This window comes from Urtica dioica, chromosome 12 (genome assembly GCF_054948205.1).
Source record: "Urtica dioica subsp. dioica isolate 48M chromosome 12, U.dioica_male_clone48M_v1_H2, whole genome shotgun sequence".
Classification (NCBI taxonomy): domain Eukaryota; kingdom Viridiplantae; phylum Streptophyta; class Magnoliopsida; order Rosales; family Urticaceae; genus Urtica; species Urtica dioica.
In genome coordinates this window covers 10,668,243-10,685,019 of record NC_142767.1, presented here as the reverse complement: position 1 = coordinate 10,685,019, position 16,777 = coordinate 10,668,243, and the positions used below count along the sequence as shown (strand labels likewise).

At 36.3% G+C, this 16,777-nt stretch overlaps 1 protein-coding gene across 2 annotated transcripts; it reads left to right on the top strand.

Annotated features, from left to right (window-relative positions):
• The first annotated feature begins 1,849 nt into the window (after positions 1-1,849).
• On the top strand, positions 1,850-15,376 carry LDA (limit dextrinase). 2 transcript variants are annotated; one of them, XM_089603094.1, is made up of 29 exons: positions 1,850-1,927; positions 1,994-2,248; positions 2,373-2,514; positions 2,598-2,650; positions 2,737-2,845; positions 3,328-3,464; positions 3,598-3,797; positions 3,927-4,076; positions 4,605-4,665; positions 5,010-5,130; positions 10,158-10,248; positions 10,350-10,443; positions 10,615-10,710; positions 10,777-10,917; positions 11,038-11,088; positions 11,180-11,250; positions 11,348-11,440; positions 11,810-11,900; positions 12,116-12,181; positions 12,275-12,331; positions 12,526-12,594; positions 13,167-13,223; positions 13,299-13,373; positions 13,559-13,647; positions 13,815-13,892; positions 13,972-14,110; positions 14,374-14,483; positions 14,572-14,671; positions 14,918-15,376. In XM_089603094.1, exons 2-29 carry the CDS (start codon positions 2,009-2,011, stop codon positions 15,026-15,028), a joined length of 2,892 nt encoding a protein of 963 aa, XP_089459220.1. In that variant the 5' UTR covers positions 1,850-1,927; positions 1,994-2,008; the 3' UTR covers positions 15,029-15,376. The 2 variants fall into 2 exon arrangements, with proteins under 2 accessions (XP_089459220.1, XP_089459219.1); XM_089603093.1 differs by having other exon boundaries at positions 1,850-2,248.
• The last annotated feature ends 1,401 nt before the right edge of the window (positions 15,377-16,777 follow it).

Here is a 16,777-nt window from a genome sequence, read left to right as displayed (position 1 = left end):
TTGCAATTCCGATTGGAATTTTTTTTCCCGGTAGTTTTTTTTTTTTTTTAAAGTATTAATTGATGGTTGCTTGAATTAGGGATCGGTTACACGATTATTTCTTTTTTTATTTTTTATTTTGTCTTTAAATAATATCACATTATTTGGGCGGGAGTTTTTATAAGGGTGTTTATGTAAAAAATAGGCAATTAATTATTATAGTTGGCTAGTTTTTAAACTTATTCAAAACGTTGGTTAGATTGCAATTTCAATGTTTCATTTTGGCTACTTTTCTAGAGTGCCCAAACTTAAATGTGATTATTGAACTTATGTAAGGGAAATAGAGAAAAAAAAATGAGAGATAAATGAAGTTGAGATTAAAAATGGGGATTATGAAGTAAAAAAATGGTGAAATACGAAGGTCAATGTTATTTTTGTCGAAAATAAAAAAAACATATGCCTAGTTTTGCTATTACAAAAAAGTAGCTAAATAGTTAATTTAAAGTAACGAATTTACAAAATAGCTAAAATTTGTGTAAAATAGTCAAAATGTTCAATAATCAATTTTTTTTTGTTTTTTTATTTTTTTGCTCTTGATTTTTTAAGTGATAAATTGTTTATAATAATTAAAAATTTTAATCTTGTGTCAATTTTTTTTACAATCTAATTTAGGTTATTTTGCTAAAAATTTAAATTTTGAATATTTTACTAATCAATTAATTTTAAATTACTATTTTGTATAATTTTTCCTCACAAAAATATATAGTATTTGACTCTTTTTTTTTTTTTTTTTTTTTTTTTTAGGGCTATTTTGCTAACTAGCCAAATCAACCTATTAATATTAAGAGAATAGCCAAAGAGTTTCAATTAATTAAGGGAATAGCCCAACTAATCTAAACTACCTAAATTACCCTTTCACACAACACTCTCTCTCTCTCTCTCTCTCTCTCTCTCTCTCTCTCTCTTCAGCATATTCTTCTGCGTCGCCGAGGCTCCGCTCGAACATGATCGCCGCCGAGAGCCCGAGGTAGCCGTCGAGCGCCGCGGCGGAGACGAGGTCGCTTGCGCCGCTGGTTTTCACGGTCAGGGTGCTTCAGGATCACCGCCACCGCGTCGTCGTCGCTCAGGCGGCGGAGCGCGCACACGGAGAGGCCGCGATAGGGGGAGTCGAGGATGGCTATGGCGTCGTTGTACTGTTTCGATGTCCGTACGCTCGTCCTCGCAGGAGATTTCTCCGGCGACAGCCTAGAGTCGTCCGAGCTCTTCCGATCGTTCTCGGAGATGGCGCGGAGGGTTTGGCTCCTCCACTGCCTTGCTTTCACGATCGAACCTGAGGTCTCAGAAGTCGACGGCGAAGCAAAGCCCTAAACCTAACCCTAACCTCGGGTTCGCTGGAGGTGGAGAAGAAGAAGCAATTCGCGAATCGGTTAATTTAATTAACCTGGAGTGAGTTACGTTAATTAATTAACTGATTCGTGAATGATTTGAAATTCACAAAAAATTTACAAAAATCATAACTTAAGTCAATTGATATTCAAAGCATTCAATTAATTAACCTAATTCTGAATTCAATCATTTAGTAAATTAACTTTACTCACAAAAAAATCAAAACCTAAACTAATATTCAATCAATAAGTTAATTAATTAACCTAACTCACTCCAGTAGGTTAATTAAATTAACCTATTCGCGAATTTACCCGCGGCGTTATGGTCTGAGCCGAAAATATGGGTTATTTGCTTAATAAAATGAAACTCGGGCTATTCTCCCAATAAGAATTACAAAAAACTTGGCTAGTTACAACAAATTTCGTTTTTTTTTTTTTTTTTTTTTTATGTATAAGTTAAATTTTTCTTGTGATTTCTAGCGACTAACAACAAACAAAATATTGTATAGTGGTTTGAAAATATCAGGAGATCAGAGACAAACTACGAACGAGTGACGAGAGGGGTACGTTTGGTTTTGCCATATAGGCTTGACGTGCCTTTTCGTGAAATGAATGAAAGCTCCTTTTAGGGAAAGAGAAGAGTGATGATGGTTGGTTCAGTGACACGTGTCTTCTCTCAACTTTTGCGACCACCATCTCCCACCGCATTCACTTCCAACCGCCCTATCCCGCCACCGCGCCAACTGACCGTTGTTTCCTCTTCAAAACGACGTCGTTTTGAACACTCCCACGTCGTACGATCCTGGCTCAGCTCTACCCGGCTCCGCTGCGTCTCTGCGTCCTCTTCCATGCCCTCCGTCCACGCTTCTCTTTCGATCTCTCAGGTTCACTTTCTTCTCTCTCTCGCTCTCCGTGCCCTGATTTCTCGAAATGTGGATTCGAGAATCGCTGAACCACCTAAGCATCGTTTCCTTTTTATCATTTTTCTGTCAATGTGGTTGGTCTCAGGAGTGTTCGCTGTTGTACTCGAGAGCGTTCTGGGTCTCCGAGTCGATCATCGCATGGAATTTGGATGTTGGCGATGGCTATTGCTGTCTTTTCGCCAGCGATAGAGCGGGCTTGTCTGCTGCAGAAATTGATGGGATTCGAGGTCCGGACTCATGGCGTTTTATATAACCTAAAGATTATTAGTGCTCTGTTTTGATAAAAATATGTTATTTTTGTAACTTACAGGTGAAGACGTGAAAATCAAGCTCGAAAAAGAAATCTGTGGACTTCCTCAAAATGTGAATTCAAATTAGACTTATTGCTACTTTGATCTGTATATATATGATTAGAAATGGTAATGTACGTGTGAGTTTTATGTTTATAGGTGATTGAAAAGTTCCCTCATATCCGTGATTATGGAGCTTACAGAGTGCCACCTGGTTTGGATACCAAAGCTCTGCTCAAGTCCCAATTGGCCGTCGCGGCTTTTGATGGTGAGTGAACTCGTTATTTAATTTTTTTCCATGCTCAGCTTTCAATTCAATAAACATTGTGCTGTTAGAATAAGATCAGTTTGTCTGTCTGGTTTTGATCTAGAATCGCAACTGTCTTGTTCGGTTATCTACACAAATCACGGTTCTTGAAAAGTGTATCGATGAATTATAATCCGCAAGTTTTAGGCCTTAAGCACCCCCTCAATATATTTATCTTATGTTTAATTTTCTTCACTATTTTAGTTAGTGTTACATTTAAAAATCATACACAGGCCCGCCCAAAAACAAATTTCTAGCTCCCCCCTAAAATTTACTCCAAGCTCTCTCCTATATCCTATTTTCCTTTCTCTCTCGGACTTTTCATTTGAACCTAGCGTAAGTTTTTTCATCGCTGTTTTCACGAACAAGTTTGTGCTGCAACTCAGCAACGATTAAGGCCTAAAGCTTTAGTCTCATGACTTGCTGGTTCTCATTTTCTACAGCTGATGGGAAATGCAGCGGCGCTACTGGTTTGCAGTTGGGTGGCGTGTTAGATGAATTGTTCTCTTATGGTGGCCCGCTCGGTACCGTTTACTCTGATGATGCTATATCACTTTTCCTCTGGGCACCAACTGCCCAAGTATGTTATTCTATAATATGCTTGTCGCTGTTTAGAGTTTTACTCGAGAGTGATTTTTTACTTGTATTGTGTCTTCCTGATTTACTTTGTGAGTGTTTCATCTCTATGTCAACTTGCATCTGTATTGAAACAGGCAATTCGCGCATGCGTTTATAAGGACCCATTGGGTGGAACTCCTACAGAAATTGTTGAGCTTGAAGAGGCTAATGGTGTTTGGAGCACTAAAGGACCCAAATCATGGGACGGTTGCTATTACGTTTATGAAGTGTCTGTTTATCATCCTAGTACACTGAAAATTGAAAAGTGCACTGCAAATGATCCATATGCTAGAGGGTAAGCTTGTCGTCTCCTAAAGAAATAATAATAAAAAAAAATCTATAAAAGAGAAAGTGAATGCTAAGCAACTGTAAATCAGATGGTTTATGGGGTTTTCTGCTCATATGTGATTCTTTGCATTGGCAGGCTCTCAGCAGATGGAAACAGGACATTGTTTGTCAATCTTGATTCTGATGCTGTTAAGCCGGAAGGGTGGGATGGATTTGCAAATGAAAAGCCCGATTTACAGTCTTTCTCCGACATAAGTATATATGAATTGCATGTAAGGGATTTCAGGTAACCACAAAGATCTTCCTAACGTTTTTGTTAGTGGTTAAAATTTACACCCTAAGATGCAATAATAAAATAAAAGTTCATCTTTCAGAGTTTAGCATCACTTTGGGTTTAAATAAACGAATCTTGTTAGATTTTTGTCTTGAATCTGATTGTATATAATTGGAAAGATGTTTAAGGAGATCAGTTTTTGCTGTTAGCTCCATTTTTGTTTGATTTTGGCTGTCTTGTGTTTCTCTGTAACGATTGTAATTTTATTGATGCTCCTATCAATATAGGTATTTTCTTCATTAAAACGAATAATTTTACCATCTTGATGAAGCGAGGTATTAAAACTTAATTTTTTTCATCTAATATAAAACTAGAATCAAACTTTACGTGGCCATGAAATCTTAGGCCACGTTCAAACGAAAAGCGTGGGAGAGAAAAGAAAAAAAAACATTTTTTTAACTTCACCATTTTTAGTAACTGAGTTCAAGACAAACTATGAATGCTCTAATCTGGAAATATCTGCTTGATTTGCTCTTTAAGTGCCATGGATGAGACTGTAGACAAGGAACATTGTGGCGGTTATATGGCTTTCACTTTGCAGGTATTTATTTTCTCGTCCTCTCTATAAAAGAGATATTTTTAACAGGCTACATTTCATTGTGAACTTTTTGTGTACTTAGTCCGTACATTGGTTAATCTTGGACTAGATTATTACGCAAGTGATATTGTCAGGCATTACAATACTAAAACTGGGATATCATACAGTAAAAGATTCTGGTAGAAAATGTAGAGAATATTTTTACTTTACGCCACTGCAGAGTATCTGAATGCATTACATTTATGAGAAAACGTAGTCATCTTTTAACCTTTGAATCATAGTCATTTAAAAGTTTATGAAATACAGTAAATGTTAATAAAATTTATAAATCCACGTCTACTGCTTAGGACTCAGCAGGAGTTTGCCATCTAAAGAAATTATCAGATGCTGGTATTACTCATGTTCATCTACTTCCAACTTTCCATTTTGGGGATGTCGATGATCAGAAGGAGAAATGGAAGTCTCCCGGTAAGAACTATTTCTGGTGTGCTAAGTTTGTGTGAGAGCAGAGATAAAAATATGCGGAATGAATAATTCTCATTAACCGAATGAACATATATATAGAATACAAGGAAATAACTAAATCCCACAAAAATAGTAACCTAGCTGCTAAACAGGAAAGAAAATAAAACTGAATATATCCTAGAATAATCGGCACTAAATTAGTTCTACAAAACAGGAAATAATATCCTATACTAATTACATAATATATACAAGATAATTTAACACTCCCCCTCAAGTTGGTGCGAAGATGTCAATCATGCCCAACTTGGTTATGAAGTCTTCAAATTTCTGTCTGTAAAGTCCCTTGGTGAGAACATCGGCAAGCTGTTCTGATGTTGGAACAAAAGGCATGCAGATTTCTCCCTTTTCTAGCTTCTCCTTGATGAAGTGACGATCGATTTCCACGTGCTTGGTCCGGTCATGTTGGACTGGATTATTAGCAATGCTAATGGCCGACTTATTATCACAAAACAGCTTCATAGGAGCTGTGAACTCGATCTGTAGCTCGTTCAAGATGCTTCTGATCCAAATGATTTCGCAAATAACCTGGGCCATGGCTCGGAATTCAGCCTCTGCACTACTCCGAGACACAACAGCCTGTTTCTTACTCCTTCACGTCACAAGATTGCCCCACACGAAGGTGCAATATGCTGATGTTGATCGTCGGTCGTCTGAGCATCCGGCATAGTCAGCATCCGTAAAGACCTCGATCTGCCTGCTGTCATTTTTCTGGAAGAAAACTCCTTTTCCCGGGCTTCCTTTGAGATAGTGTAGAATGCGATACACTGCCTCTAGATGACTTTTAGATGGGCTGTGCATGTGTTGACTCACGAGACTCACTGCATATGCAATATCTGGCCGCGTATGAGCCAAGTAAATTAGCTTTCCAACCAGTCTTTGATACCTCTCTTTATCAGCCAGATTTTCACCATTTGACTTGGTAAGCTTATGATTTGGATCGATCGGTGTAGAGGCAGGTTTGCAGCCGATTAAACCAGTCTCCATGAGCAAGTCAAGCACGTACTTTCTCTGTGAGATTGCAATTCCCTTTGATGACCTCGCAACTTCCATTCCCAAGAAGTACTTGAGGCTTCCGAGATCTTTTACCTCGAATTGTCGAGCTAGAAAATGCTTCAACCTATCGAGTTCGGCCTCATCATCCCCTGTCATCACAATGTCATCCACATAAATAATCAATATGGCTATTTTACCATTAAGAGAGTGTTTGTAAAACATGGTGTGATCACTATGGGCTTGTGTGTATTGCTGATCCTTCATTGCCTTTGAAAATCTTCCAAACCAAGCTCGTGGAGATTGCTTGAGCCCGTATAAAGCCTTCTTCAAGAGACACACTTTCCCATGGAATTTTGGTCAAACCCCGGGGGAAGTTGCATGAAGACTTCTTCTTCCGATTCTCCATTGAGGAATGCATTCTTGACATCGAATTGTCGTAGTGGCCAATCAAGATTCACTGCAAGGGAGAGTAAAACTCGAACCCTATTAAGTTTAGCGACCGGGGCAAAGGTTTCCTCATAATCAAGCCCATAGGTTTGAGTAAACCCTCGAGCACCAAGCCTCGCCTTGTATCTCTCAACTATCCCCTCGGCATTATACTTAATCGTGAAAATCCACTTGCAATCAACGGTCCGTTTTCCCTTAGGTAACTTGGTTATCTCCCATGTCTCATTTTTCTTTAGAGCTCTCATTTCCTCTAAAACAGCCTCCTTCCATTTAGGACTACTTAGAGCTTCTTGTATAGAACTAGGAACATTATCAGTTATAAGATTTGTGGTAAATGCTCTAAAAGCGGGAGAAAGATTTTGATATGAGACATAATTTGACATAGGGTATAGAGGGAACTTAGTGCAATTTTTGGTACCTTTTCTTAGGGCTATAGGCTCATCTAGGTCTTCGACTGACTCATCACTAGTTTCAGTGGCTATGGGTGAGTTAGACATGATAGAAGGTGGAGATGTGTTACCTTGACCCGAGTCCGGTTCCGATGATGACAATGCCGGGGTTTCAACTTCATTCTCCGATTGCACTCTTGAGTTAACACGAAAATCAGTGCTTTGTTCCTCAATAGAATTAGATTCTTTTTCATTATAAGATGAAATATCATTATGCACACAATCGGATTTAGGCAAAGAAATAGGCAGAGTATTTAATTCCCCAAAAACACTCTTCATTATCATTTTTCTCCCCCTGAAGAGGGTTTTTATCAAAAAAGGGTTTGTTTTCAATAAATGTAACATCCATACTTACAAAGAATTTACCCGAGCTAGGATCATAACATTTAAAACCTTTTTGAGTAGGGGAAAAGCCAAGAAATATGCATTTAGTTGCTCTTGGATCCAATTTTCCTCTATTATGATTATGAATGTGAACAAAGACAGTACAGCCAAAAATTTTCGGAGAAAGATGTGTGAAACATTTATTTTCAGGAAAAAAAATTTGAGTGTTTGAATAGGGGTTTTATAGCTAAGAACTTTGCTTGGCATTCTATTAATTAGATATGAAGCAGTTAGCAAAGCATCCCCCCAAAAATGTTTTGGGACATTCATTGAAAACATTAAGGCTCGAGTAACTTCAAGTAGGTGTCTATTTTTTCTTTCGGCAATTCCATTTTGTTGAGGTGTATCAACACAAGAACTTTGATGGATTATGCCATTTTCAATTAAAAAATCACCCAGGATTTTATTAAAATACTCTACCATTATCAGTTCTTAAAATTTGTATTCGGCTATTAAATTGAGTTTCAACCATTTTATAAAACATCTTAAATGTATTTTCAGCCTCTGATTTATCCTTTAGCAAATATATCCATGTGTTTCTAGTATGATCATCAATGAAAGTAATGAACCATCGTGTGTTAGTAATATTTTTTACACGTGATGGTCCCCAAATATCACTAAGGATTAAAGCAAAAGGTTTAGATGGACTATATTTCAAAGTAGGAAAACTAGACCTTTTATGTTTTGCTAATTGACAGATTTCACATTGTAAAAGATCAATATTCTTATTTTGAAACATAGAAGGAAACAAATGTTTTAGATAACCGAAACTTGGATGGCCTAAACGAAAGTGTCATAACATTATTTCATCAGATAATGAAAAGAAACTAGAACAATGAGGTTTCTGAATTTGTTTACTCAAGTTTGCCTCAGAGGTGAAGTAGTATAGCCCACCGTATTCTTTAGCACTGCCAATCATCTTCCCTGAGCATAGGTCCTGAAAATCACAACCAGTAGGTACAAATATGAGCTTACATTGTGAACAATTTATGGACAGATAACAAATTATAGGCAAGATTAGGAACCTGAAGAACATTGGAGAGGGTAATGGATGAGGATAAAATGATTGAACCTTTCCCAGCAATAGCAGAGAGATCCATTTGCAATTTTCACTTTTTCATGACCAGAACAAGGGTAATATGTGTGAAACAGATAATGAAAGCCAGTCATATGATTTGAAGCCCCTGAGTCTAGGATCCATGGATTAGAATTATCTAAGGATATTTTTAGGGCTGTCATTTGGATACCTTTCTGAGCTAAGGATGATGATGGAAGGGATGACTGATGAGAGGTCCATAGCTTAAACAATTGCTCTAAGTTGTCTTTATTGAAGGAGGACTGTTCTGGAGTCGATGACTGAGCCCCGGGACTGCTTGCTATCGGCTGAGAGACTTGGAGAGCACTTTTGTTGTCGTTGAAGGATCGTTGTGAATCAGCCGGCTTGCCATGAAGTTTCCAACACTTAGCTTTAATGTGTCCCACCCTATTGCAATGTTCGCAGATCGGCCGGTCAAACTTCTTTGAGAACCGGTTGCTGAAATCCGGTTTGGAAGTCACCATGGCACTCATCTCCGGCTGCGTTGGTGAGGCATCACTGGCACCGGGTCTGAGCATGACCTGGCGACGGCTCTCCTCTCTGCGGACTTCTGAAAACATCTCGCGTGTGCTTGGAAGTGGGTCTCGACCAAGGATTCTGCCCCTAACTTCATCGAGATATGCATTTAAGCCAACTAGAAAATCAAATACTCTCTCCTTCTCGACAGTTTTCTGATAGAAGGCGCTGTCTTCCGGGCAGCTCCACTCGTAATCGCAGTAAAGATCCATCTCCTGCCAAAGCATCTTGAGATCGGTGTAGTACTGCGTCATGGATTTCTCGCCCTGCCTAGCCTTCCTCAATAGAGACTTGATCTCAAAAAGTTGGCCAGCATTGCCGAGGTCTGAGTATGTCTCCCTTACTGCCGTCCAGATTGTACTTGCCGAGGGAAGAAAGAGATATGTTCTTCCTAGACTTGTTTCCATAGAATTCACAAGCCAGGACATTATCATCGAGTTTTCAGCCTCCCAAGTGTTGTAGCCGATGAGATCTTCCTTAGCGTCCGGTCTGATCGTGGTTCCTGAAAGATAACCAAATTTACCTCTCCCTTGAACGAAGAGTTTGACAGATTGAGACCACTCCATGAAATTACTTCCATTCAGTTTATGAGAAGTGATGGAATGGGTTTGAAGGTGATCGGTGGTGGTGATAGAATTCAATCCACCAGACCGAGAAGAATTTCCGGTAGAACCGGTGCTATTAATACTTGGATCAGCCATGAGAATTGGCTAAAATCCTATAGATGTGTTTGATGTGTTTGTGGCTCTGATACCATGAGAGCATAGATAAAAATATGCGGAATGAATAATTCTCATTAACCGAATGAACATATATATAGAATACAAGGAAATAACTAAATCCCACAAAAATAGTAACCTAGCTGCTAAACAGGAAAGAAAATAAAACTGAATATATCCTAGAATAATCGGCACTAAATTAGTTCTACAAAACAGGAAATAATATCCTATACTAATTACATAATATATACAAGATAATTTAACATTGTGTTCTCTTTGTAAACTCTTCACATCGTGCTTTTCCCATTATAAAACTCGGATATGATGTAAAATTCATATTGTCTTTGTTCATGGCTGTCTTCTCAGATGCCAAAATCCTTGAGAAGTTTCCTCCAGATTCAGCTGAGCAACAAGCTCTGGTTACAGCTGTCCAAAACGATGATGGCTTTAACTGGGGGTATGCTTTAGATTTTGTTTTTTTTTTGTTTTTTTTGAAAACTTTACCCGGGTAAGATGCTTTGTTAACTCAGAAATGCTAGTATCTCTTCTTCTATGAAGCTACAATCCTATTCTTTGGGGAGTTCCTAAAGGAAGCTATGCAAGTAATCCAAACGGTTCTTGTCGTATTATTGAGTTTAGAAGTATGGTTCAGGTATGTTTTTATCTTTGAAATGAATACGAACTTCGTATTTGATTTTTCATGTGTTAAATGTGGTTGCCTCTTATGATTTTTAAATATATATCCTTTTCAGAGTCATTTCTCTTTATTATTGTCTCATGTTTTAAAAGTTAGCCTGCTTATCCCATGAGAGGTCTGGTGCAGGAACTTAACCGTATTGGACTCCGAGTTGTGTTAGATGTTGTCTATAATCACTTACATGCAAGTGGGCCCTTTGATAAGAATTCAGTTCTTGATAAGGTTGTGAGCTACTGTGTTTCACCTTGTCTACTCTGTCTAGCTTCCTAAAATATGACATGTTTACAGATTGTTCCAGGTTACTATTTGAGAAGAAACACTGATGGTTTCGTTGAGAACAGTACATGTGTTAACAACACTGCCAGTGAGCATTTTATGGTTGAGCGTCTAATTATAGATGATCTTCTTCACTGGGTTGTCAATTATAAGGTGATGTCTTTCACTGCACAATTGTTGTCGTAAACCATATCTTTTATAGCGCCGTTATTACTTCATTTTTATATAATATTCCTTTCCGTGGTCTTAAGATTTTAAACTTGTATGTTTCAGGTTGATGGCTTTCGTTTTGACCTTATGGGTCATATAATGAAAAGAACAATGGTATCAATTGATTCTAAGACATGGTTGACGACTTTAGAGTCGGGAATATGCGCGTGTAAACAGAAAGTTAATGATACTATTTTCTTGTTAGGTAAAAGCAAAGGAGGTACTTAGCAGCCTGACGAAGGAAATGAATGGTGTTGATGGTTCAAGCGTCTATATGTAGGCTCTCTTTTGGTTTGGTTTGGTTGTACATCACACTATGTGTTATTTATGTCTTGCTATATGTTTTACCCTCCTTTTTTCCCCATACTTTTAGATATGGTGAAGGATGGGACTTTGGGGAAGTTGCTAGGAACGGACGTGGTGTAAATGCATCACAAGCCAATCTGTACGGTTCTGGAATCGGGAGGTAAGCATTGTTCTTTTAGTTATGTGCTGTCTTTAAGTTCTTTGACCTTCTTTCAGACCCTATTCTATAGAAGACTCCAATTTGTAATATTGTTTGCGGTGCTCTTGTTTAGTATTGATTTTCTTAATTTTATTTATTTCATTTTTGCACTATACTGATCATATCCAGTCAGTTCAACATCATATAAACCTATACCGATGTTTATCATACCTATTAGACCCTTTTTGCCATAAAGTTACTTGTATTCCATGATTTTATTATTGCATTTGATGTTCAATTTCCTATTGTTGTTTCTGCATCACCGGCACCATTTACAGTATAGATGCTAGTTTTTGTTTCAACTATATGTGTCTGTGTGTGTGGGTATAGCTTTAATGATCGAATCCGAGATGCGATACTTGGTGGATCTCCATTTGGTCATCCTCTTCAGCAAGGATTTGTAACTGGTCTAGTGTTGCAGGTAGTTCAACAATTTTTTAAAACCGTTTTTTCAGTTTCTTCCTTTTCAAAATTGGCACTCTGATATGTAAGCATATATCTCGTGGTTTATTATAACCTTCTCCTTGTGTTTTAAAAAAAAATGTGATCTGTTTAGATGATTGAGGTTTAATGTTCATTACTACAGGGGTTACTTACTGAAATGTCTATTACGACATTTTGCTTCTTGTTTTGCAGCCCAATGGCCACGATCATGGCACAACTTCTCAAGAAATGCTTGCAGCATCAACTGATCACATCCAGGTAAAATATGGAAATGCATTTGTGAACTCATTTGCACTATACATTCTAAAGTTATCTAAGGTTTTATTAAGACCAAAGTTACTGATTGTTCAGGTTGCAATTGCCGCCAACTTGAGAGATTTTGTGCTGACAAATTCTTCGGGAAAAGCGGTAATGTCCCAGTTCCTTCAACACCAGTATTATGCGGATATATTATACAATCTGCAACTTTCTAATACGATTCTGGAATCATACTTCCATTTCCACTACAGCTTTTCGTGTATCAATCTTAACTCTGATTTATTTCGACTGGTGGTTTCTATATCAAAATGCGTTTAGACATTCAAAACTAACAATTTCTTTAGGTCAAAGGATCTGAAGTGTTAACGTATGATGGGTCACCGGTTGGTTATGCATCGTGCCCTGCAGAAACGGTAAGGACTTTTTTTTTTTTTACTTTTACCTTTTTTTTTTTCCTTTTTTTTTTTTTTTGTTGACGTATGTTTTGTCTACTCGCGACTCTGCTCATATATTCTATGTGCATTATAAAATCATTTGTAAAGAAGTGTTGACATATATCGATGTAGAAACAAATTTATCTGGCCGTAATTCATATTAAACCAATTCATTTTGTAGGAATCGGATCCTCTTTCTCTATCTTGTTTTTTTAGAAGAAACTAAATAAATTAAAAAAAATAAGAAAGCTTCAACTATGATGATTCCCAAGCTACAGGGCGCTGGGCCAATCTCGAGAGATATCCGGAGAGAAAAAGAATTAAAAGCAGGATCTAAAGTAGATAGCCAAAGCCCAATACATCTGAAGATAGAATCCCTAATAACATCAAAACTCAATCTTGTATTTTTCACACCTAAGTTTTATCAAGTTTCATTTTGATGGTTCATTTATATTTATTTAAGTTGTAAGTAATAAAAGACGAATACGTAGCTGTGGTATAGGACTCTGCGTCTCATTGTTTGTTTGACTGACATCCTTATTTCTTTCCAGGTTAATTATGCTTCTGCTCATGACAATGAAACTCTATTTGACATCATAAGCCTCAAGGTATGATATATCAGACTTGTGGTACTTTGACACCAAAAATTAGGGTTCTGATCTGAGACAGGTACGTGTGCGTAGACTCCTCTGAACATTTCCGTGGATGAGAGATGCAGAATCAATCATTTGGCGACAAGTATTATAGCATTATCACAGGTGTTACTAACATTAAATGATTAAAATGGAAAATTAAGTTTTAGCTGTAGCTACCACTTTCTTACCTTTTATTTGCGGAGTATTTTGAAAAGTTGATTTGTTGTTATGGTTTGTACTTTGTAGTATTGTTCATTGTATTTGGTCAATGCACCAAGGGTTAAATGTCGAAGTTGTTCTAATTTCAGGGAATTCCGTTTTTCCACGCCGGTGACGAGATTCTCCGCTCCAAGTCTCTTGACCGTGATTCATACAATTCCGGCGATTGGTTTAACAGGTCTATTACTATTTTCAATTTTTTTTTCTCTGTGTACGGTAGTGCTAAAGTTGATATCCTGCTTTGGTTAAAGCAGAATCCGAGCGTTTTCATTTCATTAAAAAAAAAGAATTGTATGGAAAATGAATATCCTCTTTAACTTTATGTTTTGTCATGTTTCTAATCAGGCTTGATTTTACATATACTTCGAACAACTGGGGGGTTGGTCTTCCTCCGAAAGAGAAGAATGAGAAGAGCTGGCCATTGTAAGAACCATTCCTTCGCAACCGCAAATCAATCTAGCAAGTGATTTGAAGATTTTATATAATATTGAATTTCTTTCAGAATAAAACCAAGATTGGCAGATCTGTCGTTTAAACCACAGAGAACTCACATCCTCGCGACGCTGGAGAATTTCTCAAACTTGCTACGCATTAGATACTCATCACCTCTTTTCCGGTTGAAGACATCAAATGCAATCCAGGTGAAAATCCATAATATATCCTAGATGATTATTTTTACCAGAGACATAACATGCCCAGCCTGAGCAATTTAATTTCAATTAAAATAAAAAAAATGCGCTAATTCATAGTGGTATTGCATACTTTCCAAACGATTATGGTAAAACTTGCTAACACTTTGTTATCATCTAGTGTTTCCTACTATTAAATCAAAACACTTCGAATGGGTATCTTATTATTTTCCACGGGTTTAGATATGCGTTGATTTTGAGGTTCATGTCATCAGGAACGGGTGCGTTTCCACAATGCTGGTCCTTTGTCGATCCCGGGAGTGATAGTAATGGGCATCGAAGATGGCCATGAAGGTGTTCCAGGAATATCCCAGCTGGATCCAATGTGAGTACAGATGAATTCCCAGCCTTCTATACCGATTGGATCATAATTTTTTAGATTAATATCTGAATTTACCCTTTGTTCATCACAGCTATTCATACATTGTTGTTATCTTCAATGCATGCCCAACTGAGGTGTCATTTGCTAGTCCTGTCCTAAAAGCGAAAACCCTCCAAATGCATCCTGTACAGGTAAAATCATACGGTGGTTTCAAGCTCAACTTTAGCTACTTCATTTTGTGTTTTTTCAACAATCCCGGTCATATGTTTTACAAAGATGAATCCCAAACTGAATGATCATTTTAGAATTGAAAAGAAAATCTACATTATTTGTCAAAACTGCTTATTTCAATGCTCGAGGTTTGTCCCTTTCATTATAATAATGCTTTTTTTTTTCTTCTTTCTTTTCCCTATTGATGTGAATATGTTTTGCAACAGTTAAAATCTACCGATCCGGTAGTAAAGAAGTCTACTTATGAAGCTTCGACGGGCTGCTTCAGGATCCCCCCGAGGACAACTTCTGTTTTCGTTGAGCCTCGATTAAATTAAAAATAAGAACTTAATCGGGACAATAAAGATGTGTAAATAAAGTTGGATGACTTGAAAGTTTTGGCTGATAGAATTCAAGGCCGCTTCTTTTATGTTAAATCCCAACCTAATAATATTTTTGTTCTGAGCTTCTTTCAAGGCCTTTGGATAAGTATGTCCCGACCGGCTTGGTCCAGTGATGCAGATGTTATGTATGCTCACTTTGGTTCAGGCAGTGAATTTCGAAAAGTTGGAGATTGTAGATATTGAAAACATGGATAGACAGATTAGAAAAATCTGTTAATTAACAATTTCGCGAGGAAATGCCCAAAGAAAATAGAACGCGTCTGGGTTATATTCGGACTCCAATCCAAGGCTCTAGCGGATCATCGTTTTTCTTCCGAAGTCTTGGGATGGGAAGGAAAAATAAACGAACGGTATTTGTCGATAAGTTTTCAAAAATTGGTATAACAGGTAATCTATTCATGTATGTTACACTCATTTGGCAAAATTAGAGCTTCTCGATAAGCACCATTAATCAGAGCATCTCCATATACTAAATTTGGAACAATTTTCACACCGAATTTAGTGCAACTGTTACACCAAATACTTTTTTTGTTCTAATGGTATTACACGATATCTTACCCAAAATAAAATATTATAATAATATGCTTTCTTATTAGGCTTTTTAATCTAAAAGTAACTTTTAAATTAAGTGTCTTAATTTTCTTAGTTATTTGTAATGTCTAATTAGATATATAAAAATATAATTGTATTTTATTTATCAATTATGTGTAAAATATAATATAAATCAATAATAAATTATTTAAAAATAAAAAAGTAATTAATAAAACTGAAAATTAATAAATTTAATTACATAGATAATATACAATATTTTTAGGGAATAAATAATACACCATTAAAAAAAACAAAAAATTAGAAAAATAGCCAATTTAAACGTTTGATATTGCTAAATAGCCAAGGTTTGGTAAATATTAGGTAAATAGCCATAAATGATGACGTGGCTTAATATGGCAGTGGCTATTTACTTGATATTTACGTTTGTAAATATAGAAAATTGGCTATTTACCTAATATTTACAAAACATTGGCTATTTAGCAATTTTCAACGTTTAAGTTGTCTATTTTGCTAAATTACCCTTAAAAAAACATAAATATGAAAATTACATATTACTAATTGAGTTAATTTGTTTTGATATCTATAGTTTTTTTTTAATTATTGGTATAATTTAAGTGGTATTGAAGAAATTAATTTGGATTAGAAATAAAACTCTAAACAGTTAAAAACATATTGATTAAATTTGGATTAATTAAAATATGTACTTTTAATTCAAGATTATAATAATGATGAAACATTTATTATAATTTTTTTACACCAAATGAACAGTGTTATTCCAAATATAAAATTTTAGAATTTTGATATTTTTACTATTCGAGAAGAAAAACTCTATTTATAGAATTTTGAAGTTGTGCATAGGAGATGCTACTAATACTGTCTTTCTGGATGTCCTCGCAACTATAATGAGTGATACATATTTGTGAAATTTCACTGGTTTTCAAACGTAAAAATTATTTGTGAACTATAAACATAATAAATTTGCAATGCCTGCACATAATTTATGAAATATGCAAAATAGTTAGTTTTCTAATTATATTTGTTAATTAATAATTCATTTTACATAATATATAATTACACAATCAATTAAATGAAAAGTTTAAGCATAAATTAGAATGACTAATTAACTTTTAC